The following is a 20,216-nucleotide window of genomic DNA, read 5'->3' as shown; positions in this document are numbered from 1 at the left end:
AACCCTTAATTTTCTCCAATTTTGGCTTTATACGAGAGAGTGAAGTACTGTCTGAAAATGAATGAGCGTCCAGGGCTGATGTTTCCTTTTCAGATTCGTTAGTTTGTAATCGATTTAAAAATACATTTGTTCTGATTTAGGAGCTAAGGTGTATGCCTAATTTTAGAATAAAATTGACGAGGTGAAATTTCGGGGACGCAATAATAAGGAAGCCTGAGTTAGGCAGGCACACATAAGGGGGCTGGCAGAGCTTCCTCTCGGCGGTGCGGCCGCCTCCTCCATCACATCAGAGCGCTGACGTCTGGGGGTGGGTGGGCACGGAACAGGCCGGGACGGGGGCGGAGGGGGGCGGCCGGAAATTGTGTTAGCGGCGCTCGCTCGGCGCGGCGGCCCGGCCTTGTCGCTGCGAATATAACATCAATGGCGCCACATGCAGGCCGCCCCCCGCTGCCGAAGTGGCAGCCGCGACCAACGCAAGGTCTCCAGGTGAAGTCCCCACCAGGGGAAGCACTCAATGGTGAACTGCATTCTCCAGTAACGTTCATAAACAGGCTGCCATGTAGCAGAAGAGAAAAAGTAAGGGGGAATGTGTATCGGACGTGCGATTTAAACATAGACAAATTTAAATGGTAACTTGGCTGTGTTGCTCAATGGTGTAAGCTAACAGTCCTGTTTTAGGGCTCGTCACATTACGAGTAGTCGTCCAACCACAATTTGTCTTACATGTACACTACTTGCCATTAAAATTGCTACACCAAGAAGAAATGCAGATGATAAATGGGTATTCATTGGACAAATATATTATTCTAGAACTGACATGCCGTTACATTTTCACTCAATTTGGGTGCATAGATCCTGATAAATCAGTACCCAGAACAACCACCTCTGGCCGTAATAACGGCATTAAGTCAAACAGAGCTTGGATAGCGTGTACAGGTACAGCTGCCCATGCAGCTTCCACACAATACCACAGTTCATCAAGAGTAGTGACTGGCCCGTTGTGACGAAGCAGTTGCTCGGCCACCATTGACCAGACGTTTTCAACTGGTGAGAGATTTGCAGAATGTGCTGGCCAGGGCAGCAGTCGAACATTTTCTGTATCCAGAAAGGCCCGTACAGGACCTGCAACATACGGTCGTGCATTATCCTGCTGAAATGTAGGGATTCGTAGGGATCGAATGAAGGACAGAGTCACGGGTCCTAACACATCTGAAATGTAACGTCCACTGTTCAAAGTGCCGTCAGTGCGAACAAGAGATGACCGAGACGTGTAACCAATGGCACCCCATACCATCATGCCGGGTGATACGACAGTATGGCGATGACGAATACACGCTTCCAATGTGCGTTCACCACGATGTCGCCAAACACGGATGCGAGCATCACGATGCTGTAAACAGAACCTGGGTTTATCCGAAAAAATGACGTTTTGCCATTCGTGCACCCAGGTTCGTCGTTGAGTACACCAACGCAGGCGCTCATGTCAATGATGCAGCGTCAAGGGTAACCGCAGCCATGGTCTCCGAGCTGATAGTCCATGCTGCTGCAAACGTCATCAAACTGTACGTGCAGATGGTTGTTGTTTTGTAAATGTCCCCATCTGTTGACTCAGGGATCGAGATGTGGCTGCACGATCTGTTATAGCCATGCCGATAAGATGCCTGTCATCTCGACTGCTAGTGATACGAGGCCGTTGGGATCCAGCACGGCGTTCCGTATTACCCTCCTGAACCCACCGATTCCATATTCTGCTAACAGTCATTCGATCTTCACCAAAGCTAGCAGCAATGTCATTTGCATATCACAGCATCTGCTCCCTGTCGGCTAAATTTCGCGTCTGTAGCACGCCATCTTCGTGGTGTAGCAATTTCAATGGCCAGTAGTGTATTTCATCATCAACACTTAGTCTTTCGTAGCTGAAAGTTGATGAAGCATCAGACCGTCCTCTTTAAGAGTTTGTTTCTGTTGATCCATCGTGGACAGGAAGTTTTGGCTGGTCAATAATTATCAATGAAAGTCGCCAACAGCAGTGTATTTGAGATGTGATTTCATTTCATTTCGATTGCCAGTTTCAGCATTTCACTATACCATCTTCAGGCCTCTGCATAATAAGAGAGTATGCTTGTAATGTGTATCACGCTGTACTAAAACAAGCTTTACAGAAAGTGACGGGTACTCGTAAAAGCACTTAAAGCTACAAAATGAAAGCAGTGACGTTATAAATATTCTCTGTGACATCCATCATAATAGAATAAACACTTGTACATGTTTGTCATTCCTAAAGCTATTTAACAACACGGATTTAAAAAAAAAGTTCAAATGTGTGTGAAATCTTAGGGGATCCAATCTAAATTATCCTAAGGACAAACACATACACACACCCATGCCCGAGGGAGGACTCGAACCTCCGCCGGGACCAGTTGCACAGTCCATGACTGCAGCGCCTTAGATCCACGGCTTTACAAGAGAACATCCAAAAATATTACAAATATCAGAATTAGACAACATACAATCACGAGCTCCACCGTAGAAAGCTTGTCAATTTAAAATATATATATATATATATATATATATATATATATATACAAATTCCTGTGTAATTCTTATAGATGAGGAAGCCCTGATGTACATTACACTTACACTCATTTATTATCCAAGGGCCTGTAGATGGTATAGCGGAATGCCGAAACTGGCAGTCAAAATAAAATAAAGTAACATCTCAATTACACGGCTGTTGGCGAATCTCATTGATAATTTATTAACAGTCTGTCTTCATTTTTCCCGGCCTTCCGCAGCTCAGGGAAGCTGGCCCCACGTCTGATGTGTCTTCACCTATATCTGGTCTATCCATCATCTCGATTGTCTTCCTTGCAATCTTTTCCGTTCGATTTTGTATTCGATGATAATCTTTTCCAACCAACTTTGATTCCATGTATAAGGAAGGAGAGGCATACAGCAAGCAGTCGCAATCACATTAGTCAATATTACTCTTGCATATCTGTATTTAGCCTATAAATAGCCATCCTCAGTTCTAAAATACAGTACAAGGATAATCAGAGAATCAGAATTAATTTGCCTCACATAAATCAATAAGTATAACTTCGTTATACATTCAGGTTAACATAACGTCTGAGTTACAATCCAACAAACTTGCGGCAGTAGATTAGATTAGATTAGTACTTGTTCCATAGATCATGAATACGACACTTCGTAATGACGTGGAACGTGTCAGGTTAATAAAAGGTGTCTATAGAAGACATTAAATTAGACAAAATATTACATGACTGTCAATAATTTTTTTATTTTTTTGTGGAGGTTGGGAAATTACCCACTTACTATATCCAAAAATTCATCTAATGAGTAGAAGGAGTTGCCATTAAGAAATTCTTTTAATTTCCTTTTAAATGCTATGTGGCTATCTGTCAGACTTTTGATGCTATTAGGTAAGTGACCAAAGACTTTTGTGGCAGCATAATGTATTCCCTTCTGAGCCAAAGTTAGATTTAACCTTGAGTAGTGAAGATCATCCTTTCTCCTAGTGTTGTAGCCATGTACACTGCTATTACTTTTGAATTCATTCCGATTGTTAATAACAAATTTCATAAGTGAATATATATATTGTGAGGCTACAGTGAAGATTTCTAGCTCTTTAAATAAGTGTCTGCAGGATGATCTTGGATGAGCTCCAGCAATTCTCTGATTACACGCTTTTGTGCAATGAACACTCTTTTACTCAATGACCCAGAATATGAAGCCATACGAAAGCAGAGAATGAAAATAGGCGTGGTAAGCTAATTTACTGAGATGTATATCGCCAAAATTTGCAATGACCCTAATAGCATAAGTAGTTGAACTCAAACGTTTCAGCTGATCCTCAGTGTGTTTTTTCCAGTTCAACCCCTCATCAATGCATACACCTAGAAATTTTTGAATATTCTACCTTAGCTGCCGATTTCTGATCGAAGTTTATATTTACTAATGGGGTCATTCCATTTACGGTGTGGAACTGTATATAGTATGATTTGTCAAAGTTTAATGAGAGCCCATTTGCAGAGAACCACTTAATGATTTTCTGAAAAACATCGTTTACAATTTCACCAGTTAATTCTTGTCTATCGGATGTAATAGCTATACTTGTATCATCGGCAGAAAGTACCAGCTTTGCATCTTCGTGAATATAGAATTGCAAGTCATTAATATATATTAAGAACAGCAGAGGCCCCAAGACCGAGCCTTGCGGCACCCCATTCTTGATTATTCCCCAGTTGGAGAAATCACCAGTTTTTTGCATATTATGTGAACTGCTTATTTCAACTTTCTGCAGTCTTCCAGTTAGGAATGATTTAAACCATTTGAGCACTGTCCCATTCCTACCACAATACTTGAGCTTATCTAGAAGTATTCCATGATTCACACAATCAAAAGTCTTTGATAGATCACAAAAAATCCCAACAGGTGACTTCCGGTTACTCAGAGCACTTAATATTTCATTAGTGAAAGTATGTATAGCAATTTCCGTTGAAAAACCCTTCTGGAAACCAAACTGACATTTTGTAAAAACTTTATTTTTACGAAGCTGTGAAGCTACTCTACAATACACTACTTTTTCAAGAAATTTGTATAAGGTAGTCAGAAGAGAGGTTGGGTGGTAGTTGATGACATCAAACGCATCCCCGTTTTTATGCAGTGGTATAACAATGGCATACTTCAGTCTATCTGGGAAAATACCCTGCTACAGAGAGCTATTACGTAGGTGGCTAAGAATCCCACTTATTTCTTGGGAACAAGCTTTTATTATCCTGCTGGAAATGCCATCAATCTCATGTGAGCTTTTATTCTTGAGTGAGTTTATTATCTTCCTAATTTCAGATGGAGAGGTGGGTGGAATTTCAGTTGTATCAAATGGTGTGGGTAAGGGCTCTTCCATTAACTGCCTTGCTTCTTCTAATGAACATTTGGATCCTATTTTCTCTACAACATTTAAAAAAATGTCACCACACGATCTTACTGGTGTAGGAACAGATGGAAAGTGAGGCGGTTGTTTACAACAAGTACAACATAGCCTTAGTTTACGCCATGCAGTGCAAGTAAAGCTCCCTATATTTCGAATTAAGTAACATAGTATCATTTCAAGACATTAGTTTAAAAACGCTATTTCTAAGTATCTAAAATCAGCAAGCATATTTACATATCATTTGAAATATTTAAGAAACGCAAAATTAAAACGTCCTTGCACGTATCTCAGTGGTGAAGCGATTCCTCAAAACCTACGTAAAGAATCATTAATAGATTCATAAAAATATCTGATACGAATTATTACATCATTTTAGAAATACAAATTAAAACATTAAAAAGATTTGATGAAGATCGTCTCGATAAAATACAAAATTGAGATTCGTCAAAAGCTAAAACCTAGCGTAGTGGCTAAGTGATCCACTAGATGTTTAATGTAAAAGAAATATAAAAGTCCTTATAAACAACTTTTATGAAGAACTGTTGACATCACAGTAAAATAATGAGGCTCAACATGACCAGGCTCATTTGACCAGGTATATTTAATAAAACATACAAACGTCCTCGACTGACGTAAAATTTCGTACATAAACCTATGGTGCAGCTCCAACTCCTCAACTGCGTTACGCTCTTTGCAGAAAGACTATAAAACAAACTACCATCATACCTATTCTTTAAGGCTAGATATGCAAGAGTAATAAAAGCTAATGGGATTGCGTCTGATTACTATGTGCCTCTCCTTGCATCTTTTCCAAGTTATCCTCCTCACGTCGAAATGTGTGGCGGGATTCGCTGGAAGCAAACGCTGAGCAACCTTTTCTCCACCCTGAGTTCTTAAAGGACTGATTTCTTCGTCCGTTTGCCCACCCACATGAAATTCTCAGCGACCTCCTGTGCGTCCACGTCTCAAAAGCATCAATTCTTTTGCGGTCCCCTTCAGGTATTGTCCATGTCTCAGCGCAGTATAGGAAAACTGGAAACACCAGCGATTTCAGCATCCCCACCCAGAACAATTGCACATCGTACTTTCCGTGTCAAGCCACTCTCTACTGAACCACTCTGTCCAGGTAGACAAAGTGATCAACTTCTTCATATTCAGATAATATGTCAGTAGCTGCCAGTGACTCACCTCTGTTTATTATCATGATCTTGGTCTTGTTCTTATTGATCGACAATCCAAGTTGCTTGCTTTCTCTCTTGCTTCTACCCAGTGGTTCCTTGATTTCCACTTGTGATTCTGCGCACAGTGTAATGTCATCAGAAAATCTTAAATTACTATATACCTGTAAACCAGGAGCAGGAGATTGTTAACAAAGACGACATATGTTTACAGTTGGAGAATCACATTTTTCGCGGTCTGTATTTGCATTTAACGGTAATCATCGTCAACTAATATTTTGTGATCTTCAAATTAAGTGTCAAAGCTTGAAAGCGTTGCTTTCTCGAAGATAATTATGTGAGATACGAATATTAGCTGACATTTAATTTTATGATAAATAAATTTAACGGTAAAATTTTCGTGTTAATGGGCTAATGCGTAAATTTCAATGCATCCACGATTCACTTAACGACCTCAAGATTTATTATAGCGCGACAGATTTTGTCCGATGCGCTGCTTGTTATTCACCATTGTGATCTGTGCCCTTTTCTGGTCATTGTAATTAATTTCCTATTCAAAGGATTTGCGATCAAATATAATTAAGAGCAGAGTTAATTCAGCTGTAATATATGTGTAATTACATGGTACAAATTCCACCGTGCGCAAGATCCTTGTTTAATTTTATTGATTTCATTTGCTTTCAAATCCCAATAACGCACTTCTTAGATTGATCTTAGCGATGATACTGCAGCTGAGTATATCTCGATTTTGCTCTGAAAAGGAACGTCTGAAGAAAAAGTTCAGTATTTTTTCTTTTTCGTTCTTTTGATCCCCGTGTATTCTAATAGGTAACTCTGTTCCAGGCTGAATGTCTAACAGAATTTCCGGAACTAGTAAAAGCGGATTTATGTTTCATTTCTATAGCTTTTCCTCAGAAAAACTTTGAGCGGTTTCCTGAAAGCTTGGCTTTCTGTATAAATTCTTCGTGTTACGTCGTAATTGTAGGTAAATTTGCTGTTCAGCAGTGTTCATCGGAATCTTAAAATCACACAAATGCCGCAGTACACTATCAATTACAAACCTTAGTTAAAATAAGTAACTTATGACCCGACAATTATTACGTGCGCACTGATGAAAGCACATATAATTTTTCAGTGTAAACACTTAAATATAAGCAATAGAAGACTAAAAAATAACTGTAACAACAATACTGTGTGCTGTTGTTATAATAGCCACAATTTGACAGGAAAGGAGAGAACAGTTAGCGGCGTACAGTTTCTGGCGACCTGATCTCGTGATTCCACCATAAGATGTAGAAACTAAGTTCGACGGCCTCTTTCGTACTATTCTAGAGGCGTACGCCACCTGCTACCATTTGTTTTCTCTACCTTTCATTCTTTCCTTAGCAATAACAGAAGCATATTCATATCACTTCATTCCACAAGCACCCAGAGCGGCCATCTTCATTATGAAGATTCATGTATTGTGGACAAATCGAAAACAAGTTAATGGTAAACGAGCTCCACTACGGCGTTGCCGACAAAACTATTTGGGATTCTCGCTCCATCTTCTAATCTTAGCAATGAGTGAGGGTCTGACATGGGCTTTGAACTCTTAACTTGCATCCACAACGATGGGGAGCACTTTTTATTCCTTAAAGATATAGCTCAAGGATTGTCCAGAGTGAGGGAGAGGGGCGGGCAGTTGGAAGAATAGAACATTATAGTTATCGTATGATTGGTGAGCAGTTGTGAGAACGCGGCAGCGCTATCTATTGTTTCTGTAGAACACTAGCGCACGCCAGGCGGAATTACCAGTAGTCGTTACCACTATATTAAATGATCGTCATCCAGAGATGACGTTTTTGTAACTACATGCAAAAGTAGCTGTACCATGTTTTCGAAAGTAAATTGTAAATCTGATTGTACAAATGTTAACGTCGTAGTTGTGTTTTGTAAACTGTTTTTGGATCGAGAGAGAGCATACTGTTTTGTTTGGTGTAATTTAGATTTACATAACTAGATAGAAACTGTGTCTAGTGCACGATTCTACTAGTGAATGTTGATAACATTAATATCTATAAAGAAACTTGAGATTCTATATGGAGTAAACGATCAAAAAGAGAGGGAAGAGAGACAGAAAATGACATGTAAAATGGATTTATCAATTGTCGTGAAGGATCGATAAGTATTTATTGTATTTTAATGTCATTGTCTCAGTCGAAAACAAATGAGCATAATTTGATAAACGAAGAATCTGACCAAGCAGACCCATTAATATACCTATACTTAATCGAATAACTGATTAAGTATCGCTTGCTGTTTTGGAGATACAGTGATATTTTTGGTACATTAATTCATGCAAACTAGAGTCATTTATAGTGTACAGGGTTGCCAAATGAGCACGTTTCTCTCTTGCTACGATTTATATTTGTAACAATTTGTGACCCCTCTCTCACTCCCTCCCTCCCTCTCTCTCTCTCTCTCTCTCTGGTACTAGTCAAACGCAAGAGAAATAAATAATTGTAAGTACAAGAAGTAGAAGTATCAGATTTCGGTAGCTTATCTGCCAATAGATAACTGGAAGTATCTTCAGCTTAACTACTTATGTTAATTGGTTATAATCTTAACATTATACAAGAAGGAAAAGTTGTGGTGAGATAACGAAAGAGATAAAAGAAGAGAGAGTCGAATGTGATTCGCCGCAAGTATAGGTGCTGTGATACTCATTTCCAGTTATTCTGCGAATAGTGTGCTGTAAGAAGGATGTAGAAAATATCAGTAGATAACTGACATGTGGAAAATTTCTGGTCGACTCCAAGTTTAGGAATAGTGATGCTCGTTAACAGATATGCTATATACACTCATTTTAGTCTATAGATTGTTACACAGTTATTAATTGTGCTAAGAAGTTTGCGTGTCCAGATGATTTTGCATACTTTGAAGTATGTTTTCAGTCTTAGTGACTGTGGTAGAGTGTTGTTAACCAGAAAAATTGTATGTGACTTGTGATATAAGTCAGTGGAAAGCAGGGATATTTGTTTCTTTTCAGTGTCTGTTACTAACAAATGATTTCTATTTGAGTTTTAAGTAGTCAAAAAATGGCTCTGAGCAGAACTTAGAACTACTTAAACCTAACTAACCTAAGGACATCACACACATCCATGCCCGAGACAGTATTCGAACCTGCGACCGTAGCGGCCGCGCGTTTCCAGACTGTAGCGCCTAGAACCACTCGGCCACCCCGGCCGGCTTTAAGTAGTCAGTGAGCACCTTAGCATTGCTATTAAACCACACAATTTCAGCATTCTTTAGGCTACACAATCACCATCGATACTTGTATTATTAAAGTGGTTCTAAGCTAACAAGAATCTCTTTTTTTTTAACGTTGAGTGAATTCCAGGCATAGATGAAGAGTTCTGAAAAGAATAACACTAAGGTGATGGATTAGTGACAGTTACTTATTTACTTCTTTCACTTTTAGTGCTACACTTACTAGCCAAGAACATTGTTTTGTTTACAATGGGGACAGGAGACATCACAGTGGCAATATCTATTCTTTTCAGTGATACTAGATGTTGGTATATTTACAATTTTGATTACAGATGGATGCGGAGTGAACAAAAATGTTGACATCCCCAGCAGAAAATCGGAAAAAGTGTATAAATTATGAAGCAATAGGGAATCAGTATCACAGTGTAACAAAGAATGATTATCGTGCATTGCGGGTTGGTCAATGATTGAAGAATAAAACTGCAATCATACGGACATATATTGCACAACTTGTACTAATACGTCCGATACAGACCACGTCTGCGTGATTAGACCGTAGTATGGCACAGAAATATCTCAGAAATCGGTGAATTTTGTTTCTGCTTTGTCGTGCAATAAAGTCAGCCAGATCTGTAGAACACTACGTTTATACGCGTTTTAAAGTAATCCTGCTGGGCGTGTTTCGTTCAAAGTAGTAAATTGAAATATTGTGACAACATAAAATAGTTCGGTGGGGATGGTTTGTCGCTAATGATAAGTCTTCACAACTTGATGGTGAATGTTTGTAAAGAAACGGCGCATTCATTTTCAGTAAATAAGATGGTGGCTGAATTCAAACGCTGCCGTACTTTCCTAGAGGGTGATGCATGTCAAGGATATCTCATGCTTTCACCCAAAGATCAAAAGTTCGGAGAGGTTTACAGACTATTGCTGGAAGATCGACAGTTAAAGGTATCTGAAATTGCTCACGCCATAGCCATAATAGAAGCTCTTACATGAGTATTAACTATAAGGACGTTCTTTCAAAATAGATTCCACATTAAATTCTGGACAAAACGACAGGAGAAAATGGAATCCTAAGTAACGTTTGATTGGTTTTACAAAGAATCATTCCTATTTTAAGGGCCACAGTTTGAAGCAAAAACGGCAAAAACAAGTAAAGTGGTAGGTGGAAACCGGTGATTCGCCGAAAAGAGGAAGCGAAGCTTATTTGATCTGCGTGAAAGGTTGTGGTCAGTGTTTTCTGTGATAAGAAAAAGTTTTTGTAATCAGCTACCTGGTAACGGGTAACACAATAACGGCCGAGTACTATAAAACTCACTACCAAACTAAAATAAGTGAGAATATACCAGTACTGAAAAAGAAAAGCAGCTAAAATGTATATTTCCTTAATAGTGGGATAAATAAGATACTATTGGAAAGGCCACCTCGTTTCGTCAGGTTTCTTACAGTCTGCGTTCCACATACTTTCACATCAACGTAACAAGTTAGAGCTGCGTAAAGACATCGAACGTATTAAACTCAGTAAACGCTGCCTTAACTTGAATGTGAGGCCCGAGTATGCCAGATTCATAACTGGGAGCCACAGTACCAACTTTGATCGAAATCTGTTAAGTGTGTTTGTATTTTACGCCCATACCTTCTTACATTAGAAATTGCTCTACCAAAGGTTTATGTCGAATGTAAGGAAACTGCTTGAGGAAACAAGTAGTTAACAAAAAGCGTAATAAATAAAGCAACTTTTTGGTATTCTTAAGATGAAAGTATCGTTTCCGAGGATGTAAAGTACCAAATACACTCCTGGAAATTGAAATAAGAACACCGTGAATTCATTGTCCCAGGAAGGGGAAACTTTATTGACACATTCCTGGGGTCAGTTACATCACATGATCACACTGACAGAACCACAGGCACATAGACACAGGCAACAGAGCATGCCCAATGTCGGCACTAGTACAGTGTATATCTATCTTTCGCACCAATGCAGGCTGCTATTCTCCCATGGAGATGATCGTAGAGATGCTGGATGTAGTCCTGTGGAACGGCTTGCCATGCCATTCCCACCTGGCGCCTCAGTTGGACCAGCGTTCGTGCTGGACGTGCAGACCGCGTGAGACGACGCTTCATCCAGTCCCAAACATGCTCAATGGGGGAGAGATCCGGAGATCTTGCTGGCCAGGGTAGTTGACTTACACCTTCTAGAGCACATTGGGCGGCACGGGATACATGCGGACGTGCATAGTCCTGTTGGAACAGCAAGTTCCCTTGCCGGTCTAGGAATGGTAGAACGATGGGTTCGATGATGGTTTGGATGTACCGTGCACTATTCAGTGTCCCCTCGACGATCACCAGAGGTGTACGGCCAGTGTAGGAGATCGCTCCCCAAACCATGATGCCGGGTGTTGGCCCTGTGTGCCTCGGTCGTATGCAGTCCTGATTGTGGCGCTCACCTGCACGGCGCCAAACACGCATACGACCATCATTGGCACCAAGGCAGAAGCGACTCTCATCGCTGAAGACGACACGTCTCCATTCGTCCCTCCATTCACGCCTGTCGCGACACCACTGGAGGCGGCTGCACGATGTTGGAAGACGGCCTAACGGTGTGCGGGACCGTAGCGCAGCTTCATGGAGACGGTTGCGAATGGTCCTCGCCGATACCCCAGGAGCAACAGTGTCCCTAATTTACTGGGAAGTGGAGGTGCGGTCCCCTACGGCACTGCGTAGGATCCTACGGTCTTGGCGTGCATCCGTGCGTCGCTGCGGTCCGGTCCCAGGTCGACGGGCACGTGCACCTTCCGCCGACCACTGGCGACAACATCGATGTACTGTGGAGACCTCACGCCCCACGTGTTGAGCAATTCGGCGGTACGTCCACCCGGCCACCCGCATGCCCACTATACGCCCTCGCTCAAAGTCCGTCAACTGCACATACGGTTCACGTCCACGCTGTCGCGGCATGCTACCAGTGTTAGAGACTGCGATGGAGCTCCGTATGCCACGGCAAACTGGCTGACACTGACGGCGACGGTGCACAAATGCTGCGCAGCTAGCTCCATTCGACGGCCAACACCGCGGTTCCTGGTGTGTCTGCTGTGCCGTGCGTGTGATCATTGCTTGTACAGCCCTCTCGCAGTGTCCGGAGCAAGTATGGTGGGTCTGACACACCGGTGTCAATGTGTTCTTTTTTCCATTTCCAGGAGTGTAAGTTTGTGAAAGACTTCCACAGTGGACGGCTAGAATAAGTTGTAATTTGTATTGCTAGCGATGCTGGGAAGCCTCTCGACCTCACTATGATGGTTCCTTTCAGTCTGTTATGAACAACAGAAGCTGGGAAGCTGGCCTGCGCCATGCCTCACTGGGTAGTCTGCTTACCTGTGCCGTTTTCTGCTGGCGGCCTGACGTTGCGGTCGTACTTGGTGGGGTTCAGTATACGCTCCAGGATCTCAGACTCTCCAGTGATGGCTCTGGAAACACGAAACAAATTATAACTCGTCTGGAACAACAGACCTAATTTTGTGGTGCTAGTCTAAAATGCCACAACCCAAGTCTCAAATGAACTCTAATAGATTTCTTTCCCCTTTCCCATTATTCTGTACAAACGAAAGTCATGTTCCAAGAATCGTAACGTTCCTCTATTACTTCACTGCCCAAATCATTTAGCGAAAGTTACTTTAAATGCGTAATCCAATTACGGATAAAGTGTCTCTTATAAATGAATTCTTTTAGAAACATGCACTGATATCACAAAGATCCAAGTGCGCAGTATTGAGCTGCTACAACTCAGTGTGGGAGAATACAGTCGTGAACGAAGACTGCGTCTCTGGAGAAAGTAAGGTGCGGTGGTGATATAAAAGCACCCTGAAGTATGAAGCTCTTTATCCCAAAACAACTCTCACATTGTATGTGCTTTGAATCTATTTATCCCAGGTTTAGCATGGTATTGAGGAAACCAGAACGTCATTACTATAATCATCAAGGCCAAAAGTTAATTTTCAAATGAAAATGGTTCAAATGGCTCCTAGCACTATGGGACTTAACATCTGAGGTCATCAGTCCCCTAGACTAAGAACTACTTTAACCTAACTAACCTAAAGAGATCACACACACGGATGCTCGAGGTAGGATTCGAGCCTGCGATCGTAGCAGCAGCATGGTTCAGGACCGAACCGCCTAAACCGCTCGGCCACAGCAGCTGGCGTTATTTTTCAACTTTACATCGTTTAAAGATTGAGACACTAAATTAAAAATTAGAAAAGTGCTTTAAAAGGCAAGAAAGAAATTTATTAACCGTTTAATGTAAACCGTACTCTCGAGGTATTGTTACCAACATTTATTCGATTAATCTATGAACCCCCAGACTCCCAAACTTCGTTCTCAATTCAAAGTACATAAAATAAACCACCCTATCCGTCCAATAGTACACAGTCTTAGTAGCGGATATCACGATTTAGCCAGGTTCATTCATGACAAGATTAAAAAATCATACGTATTTCAGAATAATTATTCAATAACTAATAGCCAGTCACTGACTAATAAAATAAATAATGTGGAATATAATCAGGAGACAAAATTAATATCGTTCGACATTACTAACCTTTACACTAATGTACCGGTCCTGTATACAGTAGAAATTGTGGAGAATAACGTTCGTACCTATAAAAACGATATAACAGACGAACAGATTACTGATCTCATACGTTTGTTGTCATTGGTAGTAAAAACTTCGATTTTAATGGCAAACTGTATAAACAACTAGACGGCCTAGCAATGGGTGATCCGCCAGCGGGAATTTTAGCTGACATTTTCATCAATTCGCTCGAAGACAAATTCTTCAGTAGGTAGGACTCCACAGACCTAGGTATTTTATCCTGATGACATTTTGATTATGTACAATGGCACTAACGAAGGAGTAGAACAACTGTTCAATTTGTTCAATAACCTTCGTGAAGAAATTAGTTTCATGTGTGAGTTGCAAAATGAACGCCGCGAATTAAAGTTTCTAGATATGAAGTTGGCGATAATAGAGAATAAAATAATTTTTGACATCTTTCGAAAACCCACGAGTACTGATCATACCGTATCTGAAGACTCGACACACCGTCAATCTCATAAGAAAGCTATCTTTCATTCAGCAATTCACCGTGCCATGATTACTCCCTTATCACCAGAAAAACTGCAGAAAGAAATTGATGTAATTAAGACAATAACATTTCATAACTGCTATGAACCCTCACTAGTGGAAACCATCCTTAAAGAAAAAAACTAAAGAGTCACCACTTTAGATGCTGGTAAAACTAATAATAATGATAAAAAGTGCATCTCAATACCCTTTTTAGGTAATATATCGTATAGGACTCAGCGTCTGTAAACTAAAAAATACGGCTGCAAGGTTGCTTTCTCCACACATAATAATTTACAAAAAAACTTAATTCATGATCTAAAAGCTCCAAACGAACCTTTACGTGGCTCAGGGGTATATACAATTTCCTGTAATACATGTCCAGGATTTCATATTGGACAGACCGGCAGAGCTTTCAACGTGAGATACAAAGAACATCTTTTAGGCAAAGAAGGCACTAATGTGCACAATTCAACATTTGCAGAACACCTTTTCATAACAGGGCATAACCCTAAAGAATTAAACGAAATGACAATTCCGCATAGAGGAAAGAAAGGGAGAAAACTTGATGTCTTGGAAGAACTTGAAATTTTCAGGCACACACCAAATAAAGATGACAAGTTGAATGAACAAGAACAGCTGAAAAATAGAAATTTCTTTAATGATTTTAAACCAGTGCTCTCAGTTTTATGATACTTATAGTCCAGGTTCTTTCCTCCATTTCAGAAACATTATTTTACCTCTGTTAAGTTACGCCCATTACTAACACACCAGATGGCCTCTGTGCCCTAGTTATGCAAGCCTTCTTTTCTAATTTTGTGTCATATAATGAACTGATGCTGTTCATTACGTTTGTAATTCCAGTCGTATTTAACTCTGGTTCTACCTGTGCTACATAAAACGTAGCGAACTTTGTACTATTTTATCCCGTTTGAAGCTCATTTATAAATATTACTCAGTAATTTGTAAAATTAATTTTTGTTAAAAGCTATATTGGCTATACGTATGATTTACTTCAGAAAATGTGTAATATATAAAATTGTTTTGCTCACATTACTAGTGGCCCGCTTGTGGCGCGTCCTACATTACGTTTACTTGGCAGCGTGACTAGTTGCCACACAGTCTCCTCACACCACACCGGTGTTACTTATGTTTTATTGTTTGACTTTTTGAAGAACATTATGTCTTATATTTTAATGTATGACTTGAGCAACTCATCTCTTAATTCACTGTACATCTTTGACAATATGTTCTTCATGTAAGTACTATTTGTTTTACACTCGTTTACATTAATGGAAACTTTTATTAGATAAGATATTAAATCTAACATTCATTTTAGGTAATTAACTTACCTTCTGATGAAGTCACCCTTAGAGGTGACGAAACCTGGTCAAGGTATATAGAAAACCTATACAACCGGTTGGCATATTGTTACATACTTTTTCAAAAATATTGTTGTTGTCTTAAAAATGTGAAAAAGGTAATATTTATCTGAATTACATCTTGGGTTGTCGGGTGTTCTGCCGGATGTCAGCGTCGTACTTACACGATATTTCGGTCACGTAGCTCGTAACCTTCATCAGGTGCGACCTAAGACTGCTCCTCGATTGGACCTGGTCCGGTATTTATGCCTATGGCCTTCCCCCTCCACCAACGGCTGCAGGCGCTTCCTCTGTGGTCCATTCCCTGCGACCTGCTGGAGCGTTGCTACTAAATAGTAGCAATAGAAATAAAAATGGCTGACGATGTTATGAACCGTGACACAGGGTACCAGCTAAGCAGAGCCGGGGATCTGGCTCTGGAATTGTTAAAGGAGCAACGGGGCCAGCTGCAACACTCCACAAACAACAGAACCAGAGACATGGATATGGAAAACGAGCCCCTATCGGACTGCCAGGCGCACCAGACCGAAGATGGAACACCCAGAAGTGAGACTGGTGGGCGCGGACCGCAGAGGGAACATCCAGAGCCGCAGCGGACGAAAAACGGAGCAGCAACGCTCCAACAGGTCGTGGTGAGCGGGCGCGGACCGCAGGCGGAACGCTTGGTACCCCAGACCCTAGATGAAACCCCCAGAAGCGGGTTTGGTGGTCGCGGACCGCAGAGGGAACACCTAGAACCTCAGCGGACGGAAAACGGAGCAGCAACGCTCCAGCAGGTCGCAGAGAATGGGCGCGGACCACAGAGGAAGCGCCTGCAGCCGTTGGTGGAGGGGGAAGGCCATAGGCATAAATACTGGACCAGGTCCACTCGAGGACCAGTCTCAGGTCGCACCTGATGAAGGTTACGATCTACGTGACCGGAATATCGTGCAAGTACGACGCTGATATCCGGTAGAACACCCGACAACCCAAGATGTCATTAGATCGCCGGGAAAGCCTGAAGAGTTTATCTGAATTGGTTGTGGGACACCGTTTTGCGAAATATCAGTGTGTCTATCAACGGATTCGTCGACCAATAATCATCGATCCTTACTGTTATTACAATTCCCATAAGGATAGCAAGCCCAAACCATTTTCTAAGTTCGGGTCCTGTAGTGTTGACAAATTTGGCATTTTTTAAAATCCAGTTTCCTTCTATTACAATTTTGACTGTAGTACTTGTTGCTTTCGTTGCTAACATATTCAGATAGATCGTTCCCAATATATAATTCTACGATATCGACGACGCTCTGTGTATCTTTGGGAAATATGTGAGGACCCGGAGATCCTTCAAATTTATTATTGGTCCTTAGTAAATCATAGTCTCCCTTCTTCGTCTGATTCATCCGAATCAGTTGGCAACCGTAGCGTTCTTCTTGGACGTATTTCAGTATCTTCCGACGATTCTGCTTCACTTTCATATTTTTGATATCCAATGCCTTTTTCCCAATCGGCCAAGTAGTCCGGAACGTCAGACAAGACGTCCGCGCATTCATCGTAAATAATCTTATCTTCTCTTTCGACTGCCATGATGAAAGTGTGCAAGTACTTATAAAAACACAAAATTTGTTGAGGTGTGTAACTAATTGTTGCCTAAAAAACCACCAACACAACAAAAAAGATACTAAAGTTCTGTCACTGGCCACTGCGCGATTACTACGGTCACGACACCACTGTGTGTGTCGCCGGCCACTGAGCAATACTATACACACGACACCACTGTGGTGTCGCCGGCCGTTGACCGCTATTTCGCGCACGACACCAATGTGGTGTCGCCGGCCGGCAAAGTATTAATCGACGCTTGAGGTGGGTAAAGGGCGACGCCACTGGACAGTGGCTGGAACCGCGAGATTTATAGCATGTGGCAATCCGATGGAAAGGTTTGGTTAAGCTGATACCTGGAGCGCTTTACCTGCCATCATATACAGAGCCAACGGTGGAGTACAGAGAAGGTGGTGTCACAGTATGGAGACTTTTTCATGGTCATAGCGAGGGTCTACTTATTGCACTTAAGAAAACGCTAACTGTGGGAAGATATGAACACATTTTACTGTAGTGTGTGCTGCGCACAGCAGATGAACAGTTTGGAGACAGTGACTGTTTCTTTCAGCATGACAATACACAGTGTCGCAAAGCAACATTTGTAAGGGATTGGTTTGTGGATGATAGCACTCCTGAAGTAGACTGGCCTGCCGAGACTTTCAACCTAATGTAGTATCTGCAGGATGAGCCACAACGAGGACTTCAACATCGCTACTTTCTCTGGTTTCAGCTTTTGACGAATAATGGGCTGCCATTTCTCCACAGACATTGAGACACCTCACTAAAAGTGTCCCCAGTAGAGTTCAAGAGATTATTTAGGAGGCTATTAATGTCCAATGAAAGCTTGCCATGGCTGACGCAAGGGACTGTGGAAGCAGGTCAGACCGGAGCAGAACGGACTTTATTACATTAGTGACTGACTGCTGATACAACTAGAACCGCTGCTACGGCAGCAGGCAATTACCGCATTGCTGGAAGGCCGAGAGATCAGACTTGAAATATCAGCGATGCAGCAGGAAGGCACTGCCACTACAGCGTTGGTGACTTGATTGCTTCACATTCAAGCCATGGTTTTGTTATGGCTTATGTAGTAGAAACCGGTGCTCTAGCAAATCACGGACTCGCTAAGTCCTTGCAGAAACTCGTCATTTTTGGTTGAAGGTTTCGCAACTGCTATCCACCAGTCCCAAGAGGCCAGTCTACATGGGTCAGCCAGTGTACCATGTCCGGACTCGGCTGCTGGTTGCGCCGATGCCGATGGACCTGGGGGCCTCAGACGGGCGGACCAACAGCGGGCCTACTTCACCTACTGACAGCCTCCTGCCCTGCACGTCTACAGTTCGAGCCCTGGCTGTGTGTCCGTTCAGCCCCCATCGTCCATTCAGGCAAAGTCCTTCTTGCTGGTAAACCATTCGGGATGTGAGGTCGTGGTCCAAATGGCGTAATCACAGCGCAGTCCTGGACGAAACGTGAGGAACAGAAGAGTTTCTTGGATCACGACCTCACATACCGAAAGGTTTACTAGTAGCTATGTCATCCGGTCGGGAAAGCCTTCATTCTATAAGGAGTGTTCAAAAGGAAACGAGCCAGAGGCATAATTACAGAAACCAGTACCTGTATGTTAGAAGTATTGACCACGGCTGTTCAGATACGTGTCCCACTGTGACACAAGGTGGTGAATGGCTGTCTCGTCGGCCGCTGTGGCCGAGATGTTCTTCAGTCCGGAACCGCGCTGCTGCTGCGGTGGTAAGTTCGAATCCTGCCTCGGGCATGGATGTGTGTGATGTCCTTAGCTTAGTTAGGTTTAAGTAGTTCTAAGTCTAGCGGATTGATGACCTCAGATGTTAAGTCCCACAGTGCTTAGAGCCATTTGAACCATTTGAATGGCTGTCTAATAAAATCCCTGGGGCTGCAATGTTAACCAGTTCCGCATGAACAGCTGGACGTCGTCATCCGAGGTGAGGCGTTTGCCCCTCAGAACCTTTTCAAGGGGTCCAAAAATGGCGTAATCACAGGTAGAGAGGTACGGACTGTATGGAGGGTGGCCGAGAACCTCCCATTTGAATTTCTGCAGGAATGCCGCGACTGCGTTTGCCGTATGAACCTTCGCATTGTCGTGGAGCAGAATGACCCCATGGGTGAGATTACCTGGCCGTTTTGATTTGCTCGGAGAAGGGTGGTTAAAGTTTGCGAGTAATGCTGGGCATTCACTGCTGTCCCGGACTGCAGGAAGTGAATCAGAAGGGGGGCCACCTTGATCAAAGAAGAACGTCAGCAAAACCTTTCCTGCACTAGTATGGATGGCCTTGGCTTCTTTTGGTGCTGGTGACTCTGGATGTTTCCACTGTAGACTTCGTCGTTTTGACTCTGGTTCGATGTGATGACACCATGACTCATCTCCAGCCACCATTCGTGCCAGCAACGCATTCCCTTCCCGAGCATAGTACTGCACATGAGCAAGACAGTGGGCCACAGGTGTGGTTGAAGACTGTGGGGCAACCATTGCACACACACTTTGCGCATGTGCAGTCGTTCCTTCATGAAGGTGTGAACACTTCCGACGCTCAGTCCGATCACGGTGGTCCTAGGTAATGAGTGCATCCTTCAGCTGGACGATGTCAGCGGTAATGCAGTGTGGTGCTCCAGACCTTGCATCATCGGCTAACGACACTCGTCCTTCCCTGAAGCGCTTGTGCCACGCCTTGACCCTTGCAAGGGACATGCAGTGATCGCCGTACACTTCGTCG

At 42.3% G+C, this 20,216-nt stretch overlaps 1 protein-coding gene across 1 annotated transcript in view; it reads right to left on the bottom strand.

Annotated features, from left to right (window-relative positions):
- LOC126269368 (glutamate-gated chloride channel-like) overlaps positions 1-20,216 on the bottom strand; it is a 217,760-nt gene that overhangs the window by 113,949 nt on the left and 83,595 nt on the right. Inside the window, exon 3 of the mRNA XM_049973989.1 lies at positions 12,760-12,851. Within this exon, the coding sequence (XP_049829946.1) occupies positions 12,760-12,851 (92 nt within the window). The remainder of the gene's footprint in view (positions 1-12,759; positions 12,852-20,216) is intronic.

The sequence above is a fragment of the Schistocerca gregaria genome, chromosome 1 (genome assembly GCF_023897955.1).
Source record: "Schistocerca gregaria isolate iqSchGreg1 chromosome 1, iqSchGreg1.2, whole genome shotgun sequence".
Classification (NCBI taxonomy): domain Eukaryota; kingdom Metazoa; phylum Arthropoda; class Insecta; order Orthoptera; family Acrididae; genus Schistocerca; species Schistocerca gregaria.
Note: the sequence above shows the minus strand (reverse complement) of the source record. Positions and strands in the feature narration are given on the sequence as shown.